General features: G+C 41.8%; 1 protein-coding gene across 1 annotated transcript in view; it reads right to left on the bottom strand.

Moving 5' to 3' along the window:
- Positions 1-4426: 4426 nt before the first annotated feature.
- LOC126392473 (collagen alpha-6(VI) chain-like) overlaps positions 4427-15479 on the bottom strand; it is a 69243-nt gene continuing 58190 nt past the window's right edge. The window contains exons 31-40 of the mRNA XM_050047885.1: positions 14253-14289; positions 13745-13796; positions 13220-13257; positions 10723-11213; positions 9295-9385; positions 8395-9048; positions 8200-8287; positions 7561-7706; positions 6542-6589; positions 4427-5218 (exon numbers count right to left, since the gene is read on the bottom strand). Coding sequence (XP_049903842.1) covers positions 4995-5218; positions 6542-6589; positions 7561-7706; positions 8200-8287; positions 8395-9048; positions 9295-9385; positions 10723-11213; positions 13220-13257; positions 13745-13796; positions 14253-14289 — 1869 coding nt within the window. The 3' untranslated portion in view covers positions 4427-4994. The remainder of the gene's footprint in view (positions 5219-6541; positions 6590-7560; positions 7707-8199; positions 8288-8394; positions 9049-9294; positions 9386-10722; positions 11214-13219; positions 13258-13744; positions 13797-14252; positions 14290-15479) is intronic.

Below are 15479 nucleotides of genomic sequence, written 5' to 3' on the forward strand. Positions count from 1 at the left end.
TTTAAGATTATTCTACTGTTAGTCTCTTAGTAACACTGAAATTGATTTGGTATTACAAAAATGTCGTTTTCCTGCCAATTGTTGGGCCTGGTTGGCACCATCAGCTGCACTCTGTATGTGTGTGGAGCTCAGCCAGTACCGTCTCCTCCTCATCCCAATAAAAACATAACACTTTCCAGCCTTCTTAGACACTCTGAAGCTCAGAATCCCCCTCTTCTCCCAGAGGAATAAAAAGAACTTTTACAAGATCAACACAGAAACCATGTTCAAAGAGTTTTTTTCTGGACTTAAATTATTGTTAGTCAGCAGTCTTTGTGAATCCTTTCCTCCACACCCCATGTGAAAAGAGAGCTAATGAAAGTGACCTACCTCCCCCCGGGAATCCTCTGGTGTCCCATTGGCTCACAGAGGTGGGGTCCTCAAATCTGCAGGTGGATCATCCTGGAGTTGGGGTAGTGATCTCAGTCTGTGTGACAAGCTTGAGCTCCCAGTAGACACTTCACTGATCCCAGCTGTAACACAATGAAACAAAACATTAGTCAGAGTCACACACATAACACTTTGTATTATATTACAAAATATTATATATTACTTTTGTTCCACGGAGTCAGCGACTGAAGATCTTTTTTGGAGCTCAGTAACAGTTTATACTGGAATAAAGGGGGACCCATCTTGTAAAACTGGATCCAGTTTCCTCAACACTTCCATTGGGTAAATGCAGAGAGTATGGCAGCTGGAGAACATCCATCAGAAATGTCAGCCTTGTCACTCCAGAATTTACACAGGTGAGAGAATATATTAATTTCAATGGCGTTAATGTGTGCAGGAGCCATTGTTTTAGAAATACAAGACCTTTAATAAAGTTGAATTATTTTAATATTTTTGGATTTTACATGTTTTATTTTCAGTTTATGGTTCAAACAAATTTTCTTTAAATCCTACATTAGATTTAAGTGGTGTTTCAGTGACCTCTGCTAGGAATAATATTCTGATAAGGAATCAGCTAACATTAATTATTTAATTGTTGTCAGCCTTAACGTTATTTAAATCAGTCAAAAATATTAACATTAGCCTGTAAAATACCCACCTCATGCATTTTAAGGGTAAAAAACATGGCGACTAGACAAATAACGTTCAACTTCAAGTGTTGATCAAAAACTACCTCCCGTTAACTGGCAGTTAAGCCAGGTAGCTTAGCAGGCTAATGTGGCTAACTAGCACTGACACATTAGCACCTAGCATTACCTAGCTTGTTACCGGCGAGCTCCTGAAACAAGTGTAGCTCACCAATATCACCAAGCACCACAGATTAATTAAATTACGACCTGTAAATATATTTCATGTAATTTCAACAGTAATTCAATGTTAAAATGCGGCCAAGGACGCTTTAATGCCGTTTTTATTAGCCTGTAACGTAATTAGCCACTATAACTAATGTAGCTAGCCAGATTTGGTTCCCGGTCGCTATCCTTGCTAACCGTTAAATCGCCTGTATTCGATCACCAGTATCACCAAGCACCACAGATTAAATTAACTGCGACCTACACATATATTTCATCTAATTTAAACAGTGATCAAACATATACATAAGTCCACGGACGCTTTTATCCTGTTATGTTACTTAAGTTAGCTATTATAGCTAATGCCGCTAGCCAGATTAGCTTCTCAGGTGCTAGCCTAGCTAACCGTCAAATCGCCTGCAGCATTCGATTGCTAAGCCAATCTCCAATCAAAATACCAACGGTTTGATGTTGGCTTTCTCACCAGTGGAGCGACACACATGGCAGAATATTTCTCAGCATCTCTTCTGATTCTTTATGACCCTCTCCATAAATCGGCATACATCCATTACAAAAAGCATTGTTAAAACGCCTGGAGCATTCTTTCACTGCCCCAATCCTCATTAAAAATGCCAGCAGATTTAGTGTTTCCTTCTCACCAGTGAAGCTACACATGAGGCAGAATATTTCTGAACATGTTTTTTGATTCATTATGACCCTTTCTATAAATCGGCATGTGTGCAGTACAAAAAGCACTGTTTCACTGCTACAGTTTCCATTAAAAGCACCAGCAGGCTTTCCCACAAGTAAAGCCACATGCAAGGCAGGCTATTTAGACATATTACATTAATTATGATTCTCACTATATATTAGCATCCAGTACAAAAAGCACTGCTGACTTAATAAGCAAGTTGTACCATCAGTTCTGCAGCTGCTTGATTAATATTACTCTCAACCAGTGTGCAAGTGCAAGTGAGAAATATGTGTCTCACCACATAAATTGAAATGAGTGATGTCATCCTGGGATTGTGCATTATTTACACCACAATGTAAAGAAACTAATTCCAATATTTCACAGATATTCCCAGTGGTGGAAGAAGTCGGTCACATGTTCTACTTCTGTGGGCTGAAGTAGCAACACCATCCTGACAAAAATACTCTGGTAAGGTAGGCCTCTGCATTCAAAGAACAAAAGTATTATCATCAAAATGTAGCCTAAGTATTAAAAGTAAAAGTACTTGTTGGGCAGAATAGTCCTTTGAGGGTGTAAATTGTCATGCATGATATACTGGAATATTTTTTAGCCTATAATGCATTGACACAGGCACTATCTTTATTCTACAGCAGGTTGGGGTGGAATTAAAGGTTCAGCGTGTCAGATTTATGGGGATTTATTGCCACCTAGTGGTGAGGACTGCAGATTACAACCAGCTAAAATTTTCCCAGCTGGAATCCCTTCAGTGTTCACTGATCAGGAGGTTTTTACCAGGAGCTGAATTATCCACAGAGGTCTCTTCCTCCCAAAACAAATCAACCAGGTGATTTAAACTAATAAAAACACCATATAAAGCAGTTTCACGTTTCAAATTAGTGTTTTTTCCCGATGCTGTCACAGGGGGGGCTTCTAACGACGGTGGTCAACACTAAAACATGAATGTCCATATCTAGAGCCAGTGTTTAGTTTGTCTGTTCTTGGCTTCTGTAGAAACATGTTGGTGCAACATGGTGATCTCTATAAATGAACACAGACACACTATGTAGATATCAACGGCTCATTCTAAGGAGACAAAAACACAACGCTCTTCTATTATTATATGTTATAAACTGATCATATTGTATGTGAAATCATAATCTATAACTACTTTCGGTTTTAGACAAATGTAATGGAGTGAAAAGTACAGTATTACATTTTGAAATGTAAAATGGTGTAAGTATAAAATTGTATAAAAACACTCAAATAAAGTCAGACCTTTCCTTCACTCTCACATACCAAGTTTCCAGAGACCACGACACCGCTGATGATATTCTTTGTTTAAACCCTTCACACAAACATTCGATATCCACCATCTATGACAGGTTAGTGGAGATCAGACACACCCTTCTTGACAAAATCAAATTGACATTTAAACACTTCATTGTCAGACAGTGCATGGGGCTCTGTCTTCAAACTGGTCAACTCATCATCTCTCTCTGCCCGCCACCATCTATTACAGTTCAAAGTCGTGCACGGAGCCCATTTGTCTAAAGTCAGGCTTTCACGTATTTAGCCAGATGTGAACCCAGGTTCTGATCAATGTTCAAGAGGCTTATTCACATTTATTGGACGTGTCCGAACCTTGAAAATTACTGGAAGGACCTCAACTTTGACCAGCAACCCAACCGTCTGGTCACCCTCTTTGGCACCACCAGAGAGGATGATGTACACCTGACTCCCATGCAACTATTCAGGAGTTGGAGAACCGTCCTATTGGCAATATTCTGGCTGTTATTTGGAGTTAGTGAAATGAGGAGGATTGTGATTGGATTTCATGCATTGTTGCTTGTCATGTATATGCTTTAAGTTTGATACTTGCTGTGAATATGCATTATGTAAACCTATTAAAACTGAATGAAAATACTCTTGATTTAAAAAAACCAAAATGCTCAAATACAGTATAAGAATGTTAAAATCACACTTGAGTGCAGTATTGCAGTACTTGAGTCGATGCACTTAGTAAGATTCCACCACTAAATGTTGTGAACCAGATGGTAAAAATACTGAGCTCAGCCACTAAAGTAAAGTTACACACACTGTGATGACACCTGCTTTCCAATCAAATGATTTGACTCCACCTTGTGGCAGAAAGACAGTACTGCGTGGATCTGCTGCAAACTGTAGATTACTTTGTTTCAGATTTTAAATCTACTATACTGTGTTAAATTGCCCAGAGATTTAGTTCATTAGGAATAACTTTGCAGTGATGAGCAGCTATTTGAGCTTCACACTTTACTGACCTTCAAAGCACAATTTTGAAATAAATAATATGTATTTATCTCTAGTTTGAGAGTTTGGTGTCACATTTGTGAGCAGTGTTTAGAGACAGATGGATGAGGACAGATAACCTGCATATTGATTGACAATCGAGGTTTGAAATGTATTTGAAATATTTATTTTAATAGAAACTAGTACAAAATATAAAATGATAGTGTGTTACTGAAGAAATGTTGCTAAATTCAGATGAATCATGTGACCTGTATTTCAGTTGTATTTGTTCTGTTTTTTGACCTGCAACAATTTATCTTCTCTCAGAAATAGCACCTGATCTCATGAAAAATCGAAAATATCCTGAAAGAAGCAGCACAGCGCTCAGTTGTGTACAGTAAAAGGTGGAATCAATGTCCAACAGACAGTTAACAAGTGTAAAACACCAGGTGGTGACAAACAGTAACAATAAAAAAAACTGGAAAAGAAGATGCTCTTTTTAGGGAAAAACAAAACATGCATGTTCAAGGAAACCAATGCAAGGCAACTTGTCATGAGGAAAACTATTTAATAAGCATCTGTTGAGATTCTGGGACATGTTGATCTTTCCCTGATGTGTTCTGGTTTGCACTGAGCTGTGAGTGAACGCTTTTCAACCCTCTGTGAGGTTGCCTTGGTATTTTTCCTTGAAGATGCACATGCTTTTGGAAGATTTTTCCTGTTTCGCTTTAAGTGCAAAGTGGCAGTTTCCTTTAACCGCTCCGGCGATAAACGAAACGTCTTGCTGCTCCTCCTCTTCTTAATCGCTTCCTTGTCAGACAGAGTTTCACACAATCCTCCTGAGTCTTGAAGCGGTTTTCGTTGCCGTCGCAGCCGCCGTACCAGAAGCGAGAGCATCTACCCTTGTCGCTGTCGAAGAACCACATTATGGTGTAGTTCTGGCAGCCGCCGGCGTCCTGGCTGAGGAGACAGGGGTCTAGATAAAAACCAGACAGACAGAGAAAGTGTTATACTCAGCATGTCACTCTAATCTTTGGTTAAAAGCTTTACAGACTTATTTGTAATGAAGAAGTCCTCTGGATTGAAGAGATCATACTGGGTGTTGTTGCTAAAAATCACACATTTTAATTGATTTAAAATAAAGAACCCAATTTCAATCAGACATCCTGGGGGGAAGAGGTCAAAGGACCTCTGTGAAAATGGCCATGCTACGTTTCCCCTGCCAAAAATGAGCCTAAATTTGAAAAGATATTTAGCCCCCTTTCTGAGACGACAGCATGATATATATGTCAGCTCTCTATAGCCTCTGAAAACAGCTGCGGTAAAAAATTAATCGATTAATGTGATTATAAAGAATTAACACAACATGTTCGGACCTTTATCGCATCACGATTAACGCGTTAACGCATCATTATCCGTGTGTGCGTTTGACTCTAGTAAGTGGTCCTTTTTTTCTTTTTTTTTCATCAAACATTTTCACTGGCCCCAAAACATGCTGTAAGTTATAATAAACGTTTGGACAAAATTGTCCTTAACCCCAAGTAACTGACACTGGTTCATTTGTTTCCGAGTGTCATTCAGAAAGTCTTAAAAAGCATTAAATTTAACTTGCCTTCAGCTGTAGGAACCCTGCCTTGAATGTTTCTGCTTTTTGTTATAACAGTTTTAACAGAGGATGATAAAAACCAAAAAGTAAGACTCGTGTTTTCGCTAGCTTAGAATGAGCCCTATATATCTACACAGAAAGCAGGTCCTCATCTACGCACGAGTCGTGTTGCACTGCCATGTTTCTACAGTAGCCCAGAACAGACAAACTACACACTGGCTCCAAAGAGGGACAATAACGTATTTGTGTCGCCCACCATAGCTAGCAGCCCCTCCACGATGAGCTGGACAACATTGGAAAAATGCTGATTTTTAATGTGAAACTGTTTTTATTCAGTGTTTTTACCAGTTTAAATCAGCTGGTCTGTTTGTTTTAGCGAGGAAGAGACCTCTGGAAAATTCAGCTCCTGGTAAAAACCTCCTGAACAATGAACACTGAAGGAATTCTAACCAGGAGAAGTTTCAGCTGGTTGTAATCTGCAGTCCTCACCACTAGATGGCACTAAATCCCCCTAAATCTTACACACTGGACCTTTAACAAAAGAATAATAACAAAAGGGAGGGACGTTCACATTAAACGAATGTAGGTACAAATTTGTCTTTTTAAAGAAATCCTGTCACGCTGAGTGTTCCTCTCACTTCATCTCAACCAAGAGCAGAACAGCAGAGATGATTAGAGCAGTTCAGTTTTTACCTTTGGGGATGGTAGTGGTCGTCTCCGGCGCCGGCAGGATGACAGGTTCTGTGAGAGACGACACAGTCAGCCAGAAGCTTCAGGTATTTAATTAGCAGCTGCTGTTTGTGCTTCCTGAGGCTTCATAAAAACAGTTTACTACTTCACTGACTGAGTTCACACCCACACGAGTTCAATAAAAGAAAGCGAACACTAACTACTGTCAGTGAACGCACCATTAAAAACCCACTGAGAAGGTTTTTAGAGATAAGAAAATAAATAAAATAAGACTCCTCTGATGACCTTAAAGAATCAGTCTACTGTTTGTCTATATCTATCTTACTGTCAACACATCTCGTGCAACAACAAGTCAGTCTGTCTCTCAGTAGTGTCTGACTTCCTGTCTGTGTCTCTCAGCTCCAGGCTCACTGGTTCCTACTGAAGACAAAAATCTTTAAAGACACAAACATAAAGTTTCATCTGTAATTTCCTAAAACAGCTGCTCACTGACTTTGTAGGGGACGAGTTGCAGCAGCACATGAATCCATATTTAGTGCTCTAGTGGTTCCCAACCTGGAGATCCTGATCACCACTAGGGGTCGCCAAAGCTTCACATGAAGGCGCAAGGCCTTCTTGATTTGGAGGGGTGTAAGAAAACTTTGGACAGTATCTCAGCATTTCATGAAAGAAAATGAAATAGCTCACATTAGTTATTTGTTGAGAGCATAAATAGAGAGATGTTGAGCTTTTCAGATGATGATCAGTAAGTGTGTGCTCATAAATCAGCCCTTAAACCTGTCACACACTGCTGGAGACACGACAGACAGGAAGTGTGCATTCATCACTGAGACACAAAAATACTGGGAAGAAAGGGTCCAGATGAGACAATACTGAAGTTCCCCTTTAGTGTATTCTTTATAGGGATCTGGAGACGATCCTACATTCCTCCCATGACACTGACTCCGCCCCTCTGAGCTACAACAAACCATAAAATGTATTTACAGTGTGTGTAAGTGTGTATTGAGTGGTGTGTGGGCTACCATTGACTTCAGCTCCTGAGAGGGAACTCTGGCTGTCTTCTTTGGTCAACGTTTCAACGACGTCCTGGTGTCTAGACTGAGTCTTTCCTCCTCTCTGCTCCTCAAACTCCTCCGCAAAATCCATCTGTAGGTCTGCTGACCCCTGACTGGACACACAGCAGACACAATTCACTGATTCATGGAAACATTTTCCCAAAACATTACAGAGTTTTTTTTAATCTGTCCTGCTGATCTTATTCTGGATCATTCTGTTTTTAGATTTCTTTCAGTACGGGAAGCCGTTTTGGTCACAAGGAGGAGTCTAGATTCCTAGGCTCTCATCTGAGGCAAAAAAATCAAGCAGACACCATCATCACTGCCTTCTTAAGTTGATGAATCACAGAGCAGGATTACATAATAACAGCATACTTGTAGCTGAAGCAGTGACTTTACTTTGAACCAATTGAGCTCATCCCTTGTGTCTGTTTCCAGTTATACAGTCATGCTGTAATCCTCACAGACCTGTTCTCCCTGCTCAGCTTTGTTGGCCTTCAATGAATCAAACATGTAAATGTCACATTTGTGGTGACAACGCATTTTTAATATGTTTCATTTGTTCCCTCTGAGGTTGTGTGTAGATCATTAGAAAGTGTGAGTTACCCATTTTCAAATGCTAGAGCCTCTTGTGGCTCCCTCAGCTGGCTGCAGGTCTGTCTCAGTGAAGGAGGAGGATACACGTTCGTCCCCACTGAGAGGAGCACACACACACATTCAAGTTTGTTGTTGTTTAGAAACAAGAAGAAGAAGTGTCTTTACAGTTATTATCTGGACGAGAAGCTGTCAGTGTGTTCTTACGTGTGAGGGTGGAGAGGAAGACTCTGAAGAAGCGCTGGGCGTAGTCCTGCTCGTCAGGCCTCAGTCTGCCCACGTGGATCAGGTGCTGCTCCACAGGCAAACCGGCCAGCTCCTCCACCTGCGCCTGGTCGTAGCGATCGCCGACTGTCACCACAAACAGCGCCACCCCCTCACACTTGGCCTTCTGGGAGATGTAGCGCAGCCGGGCTTGGTCCTCAGAAGCCGTGCGGGTGCCCACCACAGTCAGCATCGCCCTCCTCCTCCGGGGCTGGCCGGCCTTCAGGAGCACGTCCCTCAGGGTGAACTCCAGCGTCTGTCCCAGCGCCGAGGAGCCACCCTGCTGCGTCATGTTCCGCAGCAGGTGGCTCCTCATCAGGTTGTGGTTCTGGTAGGTGACCAGTCCAAACTCCACCTTGGGCTTTCGGGTGCTGCTCTGTTGGACTACAGCCACACGGGCCTGTCTGCCGACCCTGCGGGGCTGTGGGCTCACGACCAGCTGTTGCACCACAGAGCCAAGCAGCTGCTGGGCGCCGGCGTACTCATCAGTCTGCATCTCCCTGGAGCTGTCCAACACCATCACCAGGTCCATGTTGACTTCCTGAGGAGTTGGGACGTCCTGGATGAAGGTGCACAACTCTGAACGCCTACAGGGGTCTGAAGACAGAACAATCATCATCACTGACTTGGTTATAAACGGCTCCTGATGTGACTTCACTGATCTGACTTTGAGTTAAATATTTCTGATGGTACCACAAAGTTTTTCAGGTGATCCTCGTCACCAAGTTTTCAGTGTAATCTCAAACTTCAGTAAATGTGCTGGTGAACACGCACGCACATATCTGAGAATATGACTAATGATTGATATCAAATGTGAATCCAAGCACGAGGCTCAGTGTTTACCGTAACAGATTGCACAGTCCTTGACCTTCTGCAGGTCTGCAGCCACGTCCTGTCCCATCATTGTATAGACGAAGTTTCTTGTGTCGTCGACCTGAGGCCAAACAGCAGCTGTCATTATTTATCACTCAATTCATTCTGCCAAAAAGTGAGTCTGAGTTAGTGTTGGTAAGATGACATGCAGCCTTAGAGGAGCTACATACAGCTGACATCCATCTCCAGACTTAGAGGTGCAGAAGTTCTTGTACATGCTCTCCAACATAATTATTTATTTGACAGCAACAGTGTGATTTTTTTCAAGCACGGCAGTTGTTTCTTAATGTTGAAGACAAATTTCTGACATCGGACAGAAAATGTTTTTGTGACTGATAGGAGAGACGAAATACAAACGTAACAGGAATTAATTTGTGTTTGAAGGCTGAACCAGCTCCCAAAAAACTCCCTCTGCTGAACAACATTTAAGATATCTGCTGAGAAATATAGTAAAATATTGGCACTGATGCGAATGAGGAGGTGGGGTTGTGTAAAAGGTGGGGAGCACAGGGACTTGAAACAGTTCATAGCAGCAGAATAAACATCTTCAGGGAACATTATTTTACTGAATATGAGACTCTCAGAGCCAGACTAGATGATTTCAGCCTGAACCAACATACGCGGGGTGTCAGGAATGAAAATAAGCATTGAAGTGCAACAGTTGCTTATTTTATCTCATGTACTGTGTCACATTCCCTTTTGACACCAAAATCCCCAAACCCACAAACCTGAGGTGTGGGAGCCCCTCTGTGTGGAGTTTGCATGTTCTCCCTGTGTCAGCGTGGGTTTCCTCCAGGTGCTCCAGCTTCCTCCCACAGTCCAAAGACATGCAGGTTAATTGGTGACTCTAAATTGTCCGAAGGTGTGAATGTGAGTGTGAATGGTTGTCTGTCTCTATGTCAGCGCCTGACCTCGTGTTTTCCAGGCAGTTAAAGATGCGGCGTGTGTACGGCCCCAAGAGGTCATGGGTAGGCTCTGCTGTTTGTAATATGTCTGCTGCACTGTAGTGATTTGGAGTTTAGTTGTACCGCTTGGTTGCTAAATTATTATTTCGGGTGTAAGAGTGTGTAGCTACCAGGGAGCTGTGGATATGTTGAGTTCCAATAACAATATCCGACTGAATAGATAAAAATTAAAATCATGTAATGGCACTTTAATCAAAGATGTTGCCAACCCATGTTCTAATCTAATAAAGTGACCATCTTGGGGCACAAACACACTGAGTAGTCTGATTACTGGCTCTTTCTCAACATCTGAAGTTTGAGGTGATCGATGACTCTTGATCGATACCTTGACGAACTGAAGCGACAGTGTCTAGTCTGGATGTGACTCTCTGAGGATGCTGGTTCAACAGAAATGACCTTGAGCTTCTGACCTCTGCAGATGAACCAAACCTACCTCCATCGCTCGTTCAACAGCCGGAGCGTTACGCAGAGAGATGACCACTGGGACGATGTTGAGGGCCCGGTACTCCATCATGGCGGTGACAATTTCAGAATTGTCCTGTGACGGCCCATTGGAGAAAAAGACGGCCACCTTCCTCATCATCTCTCCTGCACGAATACGTTTGAAGAGGTTATGAGCCACGAAGCGCATGGCGGCCCCCAGGTTGCGCCGCTCAGGCATTGAGTCCCAGCGGAGGTTCTTCACAGATTTGATCAGCTTTTTCTTGCGGTGGTAATCCTGGAAGCGGATCAGGTACGTGACACTGGCGTCGTAACCCACCACAGCGACACGAGCACCGTTCGGACAGTTGCTCTCAGAGATGTTGATGTCCTCCAGCAGGTTGACAAGGGCTTTTCGCTGATTGTTGAAGGCTGTCTCGGTCACGTCCTCCGACATGTCCAGACCAAACACCAGCTCGGTGGGGTAGGCTGGACATTCTTTATCTAGAGGAGTTAATGTCGAGAAAAATGGAGAATAAAATAACAAATATAACTGAAAACCCTCAAAGTGGAAAAATGTTTGTTCAGATTTAGCACGTAACAGATTTCAGAGGTTCGACAGTTTTATTCAAAGTCATAGAAAGACGGAGCAGAAGCCAGCAAGACCCGGGAAATGAGCTCATCAAGACGATTTAAAGTATTCCAAAGTAATCTTGAGTATTTAGAATACGTTACTTAGTTTGAGTAATCCAATGGAATACGATACAAATCACACTGTAGGGCCTGTGTGCAGTAATCTGTAGTGGAATACATTTTAGAAATAACCCTACCAACCAGGAACGTGAAGCATCCGTCCTTTTGCCCTCTGACTAGATAAGTGCATTTTTTTCTTTAATTTCTTTTCGTAATTTTATTTTAAGTTTTATAATTTGGCCCATGACATCAGTTCTCAATTAAAAGTGAGGAACAGTTGAACTCAGAGCAGAAAAGCGCCCCACTTCATCTCTTTTTTCGTCATCTTTTTTCCCATTGTCCAATGGGATGATTTGAGAGGCGGGGCTTCTGTGGTGGTCACAACAACAAGTTTACAGTTGGTAAACAATGGAGGAGAAGCTGGTGGTAGTGGTTGCTGGATACCCAGAGCTATACGGCCTGATGATAGACAGCAGGTTGTCAAACTGCCCCTGAGTCATCCTAAAATATGCCTGTAAACGTCCATGATGGAGGAGAAGCTCCTGGACCAACTGGTGGTACTCCCCATGATCCAGCCTCTTTTTTAGGGTCTCATGTTTTCTGAGGGTCTTCACGCTTTCTGTGTGATCAGGGCCCAACTCTCTCTTGTGTATTGGGATTCACCAATTGGTGTGAGCAGAGACGGATGCTGAATTGTTTTCTGACCTTCACATGTCTTTGTAAACCAAAGCTTTACTTGAAACAATGTTTACATCTCCCACACCACGGCTCTGATAGTTCATTTAAACACATCTGATGTGCAGCTTGGTGCTGAACAAATACGCCGCGCACAAAGACACGTTTGAGGAGATGAGGAGCTGCACGTGTGTGTTCTCTGGCATTCTTTAAGAATATTTAAAGCTTATTTAGAAGATTATTATAAGAATTTGACTATTTAAAGAAACGGATCAGAGAGCCAAGGAAAGGTCTGGAGAAGATAAAATGAGGAGAGGCAAGCAGAATGCACTTAGCCTGACTGTTGCAATTAAACATAGACCTACTTTGTAGTTTGGAGACTGGTTGGTTTACTATTTCATTTATTGAGAGAGCTGTGTTGTTCAGGCTGCTGTCAGCCCTAGAGTGGTCTCCTCTGGTCTGAATCAGGGACTCATGTTGTTCCAAAGTTGTATAATTGCCTAGAGTTGGTTTGTGTTCTCACGGCAGCTTTTACAAGAGGACCAGATCAAATGCCTTGTGTGAGAAAGCTGCTCTTGATTGGTCAGAATTTCCATGTGGGAAAAATCCAGGAAGTAAAGCAAACGTTGAAGAAGAGTACACTTGCAAGATAAATGTGACACTTTCTAATGTCACAATGGAGGGACAACTAAGGTGCACTGATTTTAATTTATTGTTGCAAACTTACCTGTTTCATTATTATGTTATTTACTGTCTTATTTTATTGTTTGTTTGTTTTGACTTCACGGAGGCGCCCCATGCTCTCTTACAGTCAGATGTCTCTGGACTCGTGGTAGGTTGACTTTGGCTAAGCTCCGCAAATATACTTTGCTTTTATGGTTAAAAGTTTGTTTTTTTGTGGCGTAAATGAGCCATGATGATGTTGGGTGGTTGGAGATGTATTTTGAGCGAGGAGCTGTGCAGGTTACTGTGTAGGTAACCTTATTAGCTTGTTGGCCGTTAGTCGAGGCTAATCCAGGTGCTGTGGCTGTTTGATTTGCAGCAAGCTTTACGTGTTTTGTTTCGTTTTGTGTCAGTGCACGTTGAGCTGCACTGTTAATGAGAGCTGGCTGTGGAGGCTGATTTTCTTGTTTTATATTCACCAGTGTCGAAATAAATGCGGGTCCAAGCCGAACAGTGACTGAGAGTGGGTCATCATTTCATCTACACAACACAAGAGTACTAACTTGTTACATGTGCACAAATGTTCTGTATGTACTGAGGCCTAAAGAGCCCTTCAGGTGTGGGCACACACACAGACACGTCTCAGCAGGGCGAGCTTTGCAAGCGCACGAAAGAATATTTTTGCACATGTGCCAAAACTATTTTAGGAAGGGGTTCCCTTTTTGCCTTGAGCTCCTGCTGCCAAAAATGTCTGTGCATGGGACTGCTCCCACCACTGTCTATGACTGCACTCTAATTCTTATAGATAATTGAAACATTCCTATATCACCGGCCTCTGCACAATATACTGTGCCTAAATACAGAAACATTATGTAACTGCCCAAAACGATCCAAAATCATCAGTTACAGGCATGAAAAAAGACGGAGGAGTGAAAGGGTGAATTCATATTTTCTTGATGATAAGGAGAGTAAATCTCACAGTTGAAGTTTTGTTCTGTACTCACCACACTGTTCTGAGAGACTGAATGGAGTTATAATACATACCAGTGCAACATTCTGTGTGGAGGAGAAAAAAAGGAAACATCATTTAATTCTGAGGTATTGCAGCAATAAAACATGTCACTACATTTTGCATGGTTGGTTTTCACATTGACAAACTATGTAGAAAAATCCTAACAACATCCTCTGTGACTCACTGTGGCAAAAATAAAACATAAGGAGATGATCAGAGCTGTTAACAAAGTTATATTCACAGTCTAGGACAGTCTAAGTGTGAAGGTAGGAGAGAGGATGGCATGCAGGAGGGGGCTGCAGGCTGGAATCAAGCCTGTGGCTGCTGTGGGACACCTGCTCTACCCACTAAGCCACCAGGTGCCCAACAAAACAGTTTTTAAAATCCTAATAATTAAATTAATGATTTACAGTATGGTATGACTCACTAAAAGGAGACTCACAAATACATGTTTCTATCTTATAAACAAATCAGCTTGTTCACAAACATGAAACACTTACGACAGTTGTCTCTGATTAACGTGACCAGCTCGCACTCCTGAAACAACAGAAAATAACGTGTGTTTAAATCAATCAATTATTTCTTTTAATGTAGGCAGGTGAAGTAAGTTTAAAGGAAAGCTTCCAGAAAAATTTCAGACCTTTTACCGCAGTAAAAGTACTGACACCACACTGTGAAAATACACCACTATGAGTAAAAGTCCTGCATTCAAAACCTTCCCGAAGTAAAAGTATGTACGTTTAATAAGCAAGAGCGTATGTTGTAAGAGTATGTGTGTTGCAGTAAAATATTTCCTGTGGGTGTTTTCCTATTTTATTTAATATCACTGCTGCATAAATGTGTATGTTGCATTTTACTGCTGTAGATGTTGTGCTCATTTTAACTCCTTTATTTCCTCCTAAGACCTGAACTTTTGTTTGGTATGCATTTTTAATTTCTTCTAGCTATTTGGGATCAGTGGGACCTGATGAGTATAAAACCTAAACATTGTCAACGATTATTAAGTCCCAATGTCCTCATACAAGACGACAATAAAGTCCCAGTGTCTTCAAACGAGCCAGTAAAGAAATAAAGTCCCAGTGTCTTCAAACGAGCCAGTAAAGAAATAAAGTCCCAGTGTCCTTAAACAAGACGATAACAAAGTCCCAATGTCCTCAAACGAGATGGCCGCCATCTTGTTTTTGCAAGGATTAGTGTATATTAGGGATGTAACGATTACCAATATTACGGTAAATCTCGGTTAATTTTTACGATTACCAATATTACGGTAAATCTCGGTTAATTTTTACACGGTAAGAATGGCCATTTATGTTTACATTAATTGCATTATCGCGGTGGATTATCAGGATATGTAATAACGGCCTCATTCAAGTCTCGCGATGCAGACGCTGCGTGAATGCGTAGCATGTGTAAACACAAAGAATGGCAGACGCTGCGTGAATGCGTAGCATGTGTAAACACAAAGAATGAAAACATGGCGGAAGGTGGTGAGAGTGACACTCAGACTTTGTGCGTTTATTTGGGGGGAAAATGTCCTGAGGTCTGGGCGTACTTTGGGTTTCTTGAGATCAGCTATGATTGAATCACTGTGATTATGGTTATTGTATGGCGAGCTAGAATCGATATAGACGGCCAGTTATGCTTTCTCGACATAAGCTCAAGGAAACAACATAAAACACTGCCGTGTTAACCTTTGACCGAGAGCATGCACTCCTTTTCTCATACAG

The sequence above is a fragment of the Epinephelus moara genome, chromosome 6 (genome assembly GCF_006386435.1).
Source record: "Epinephelus moara isolate mb chromosome 6, YSFRI_EMoa_1.0, whole genome shotgun sequence".
Lineage (NCBI taxonomy): Eukaryota > Metazoa > Chordata > Actinopteri > Perciformes > Serranidae > Epinephelus > Epinephelus moara.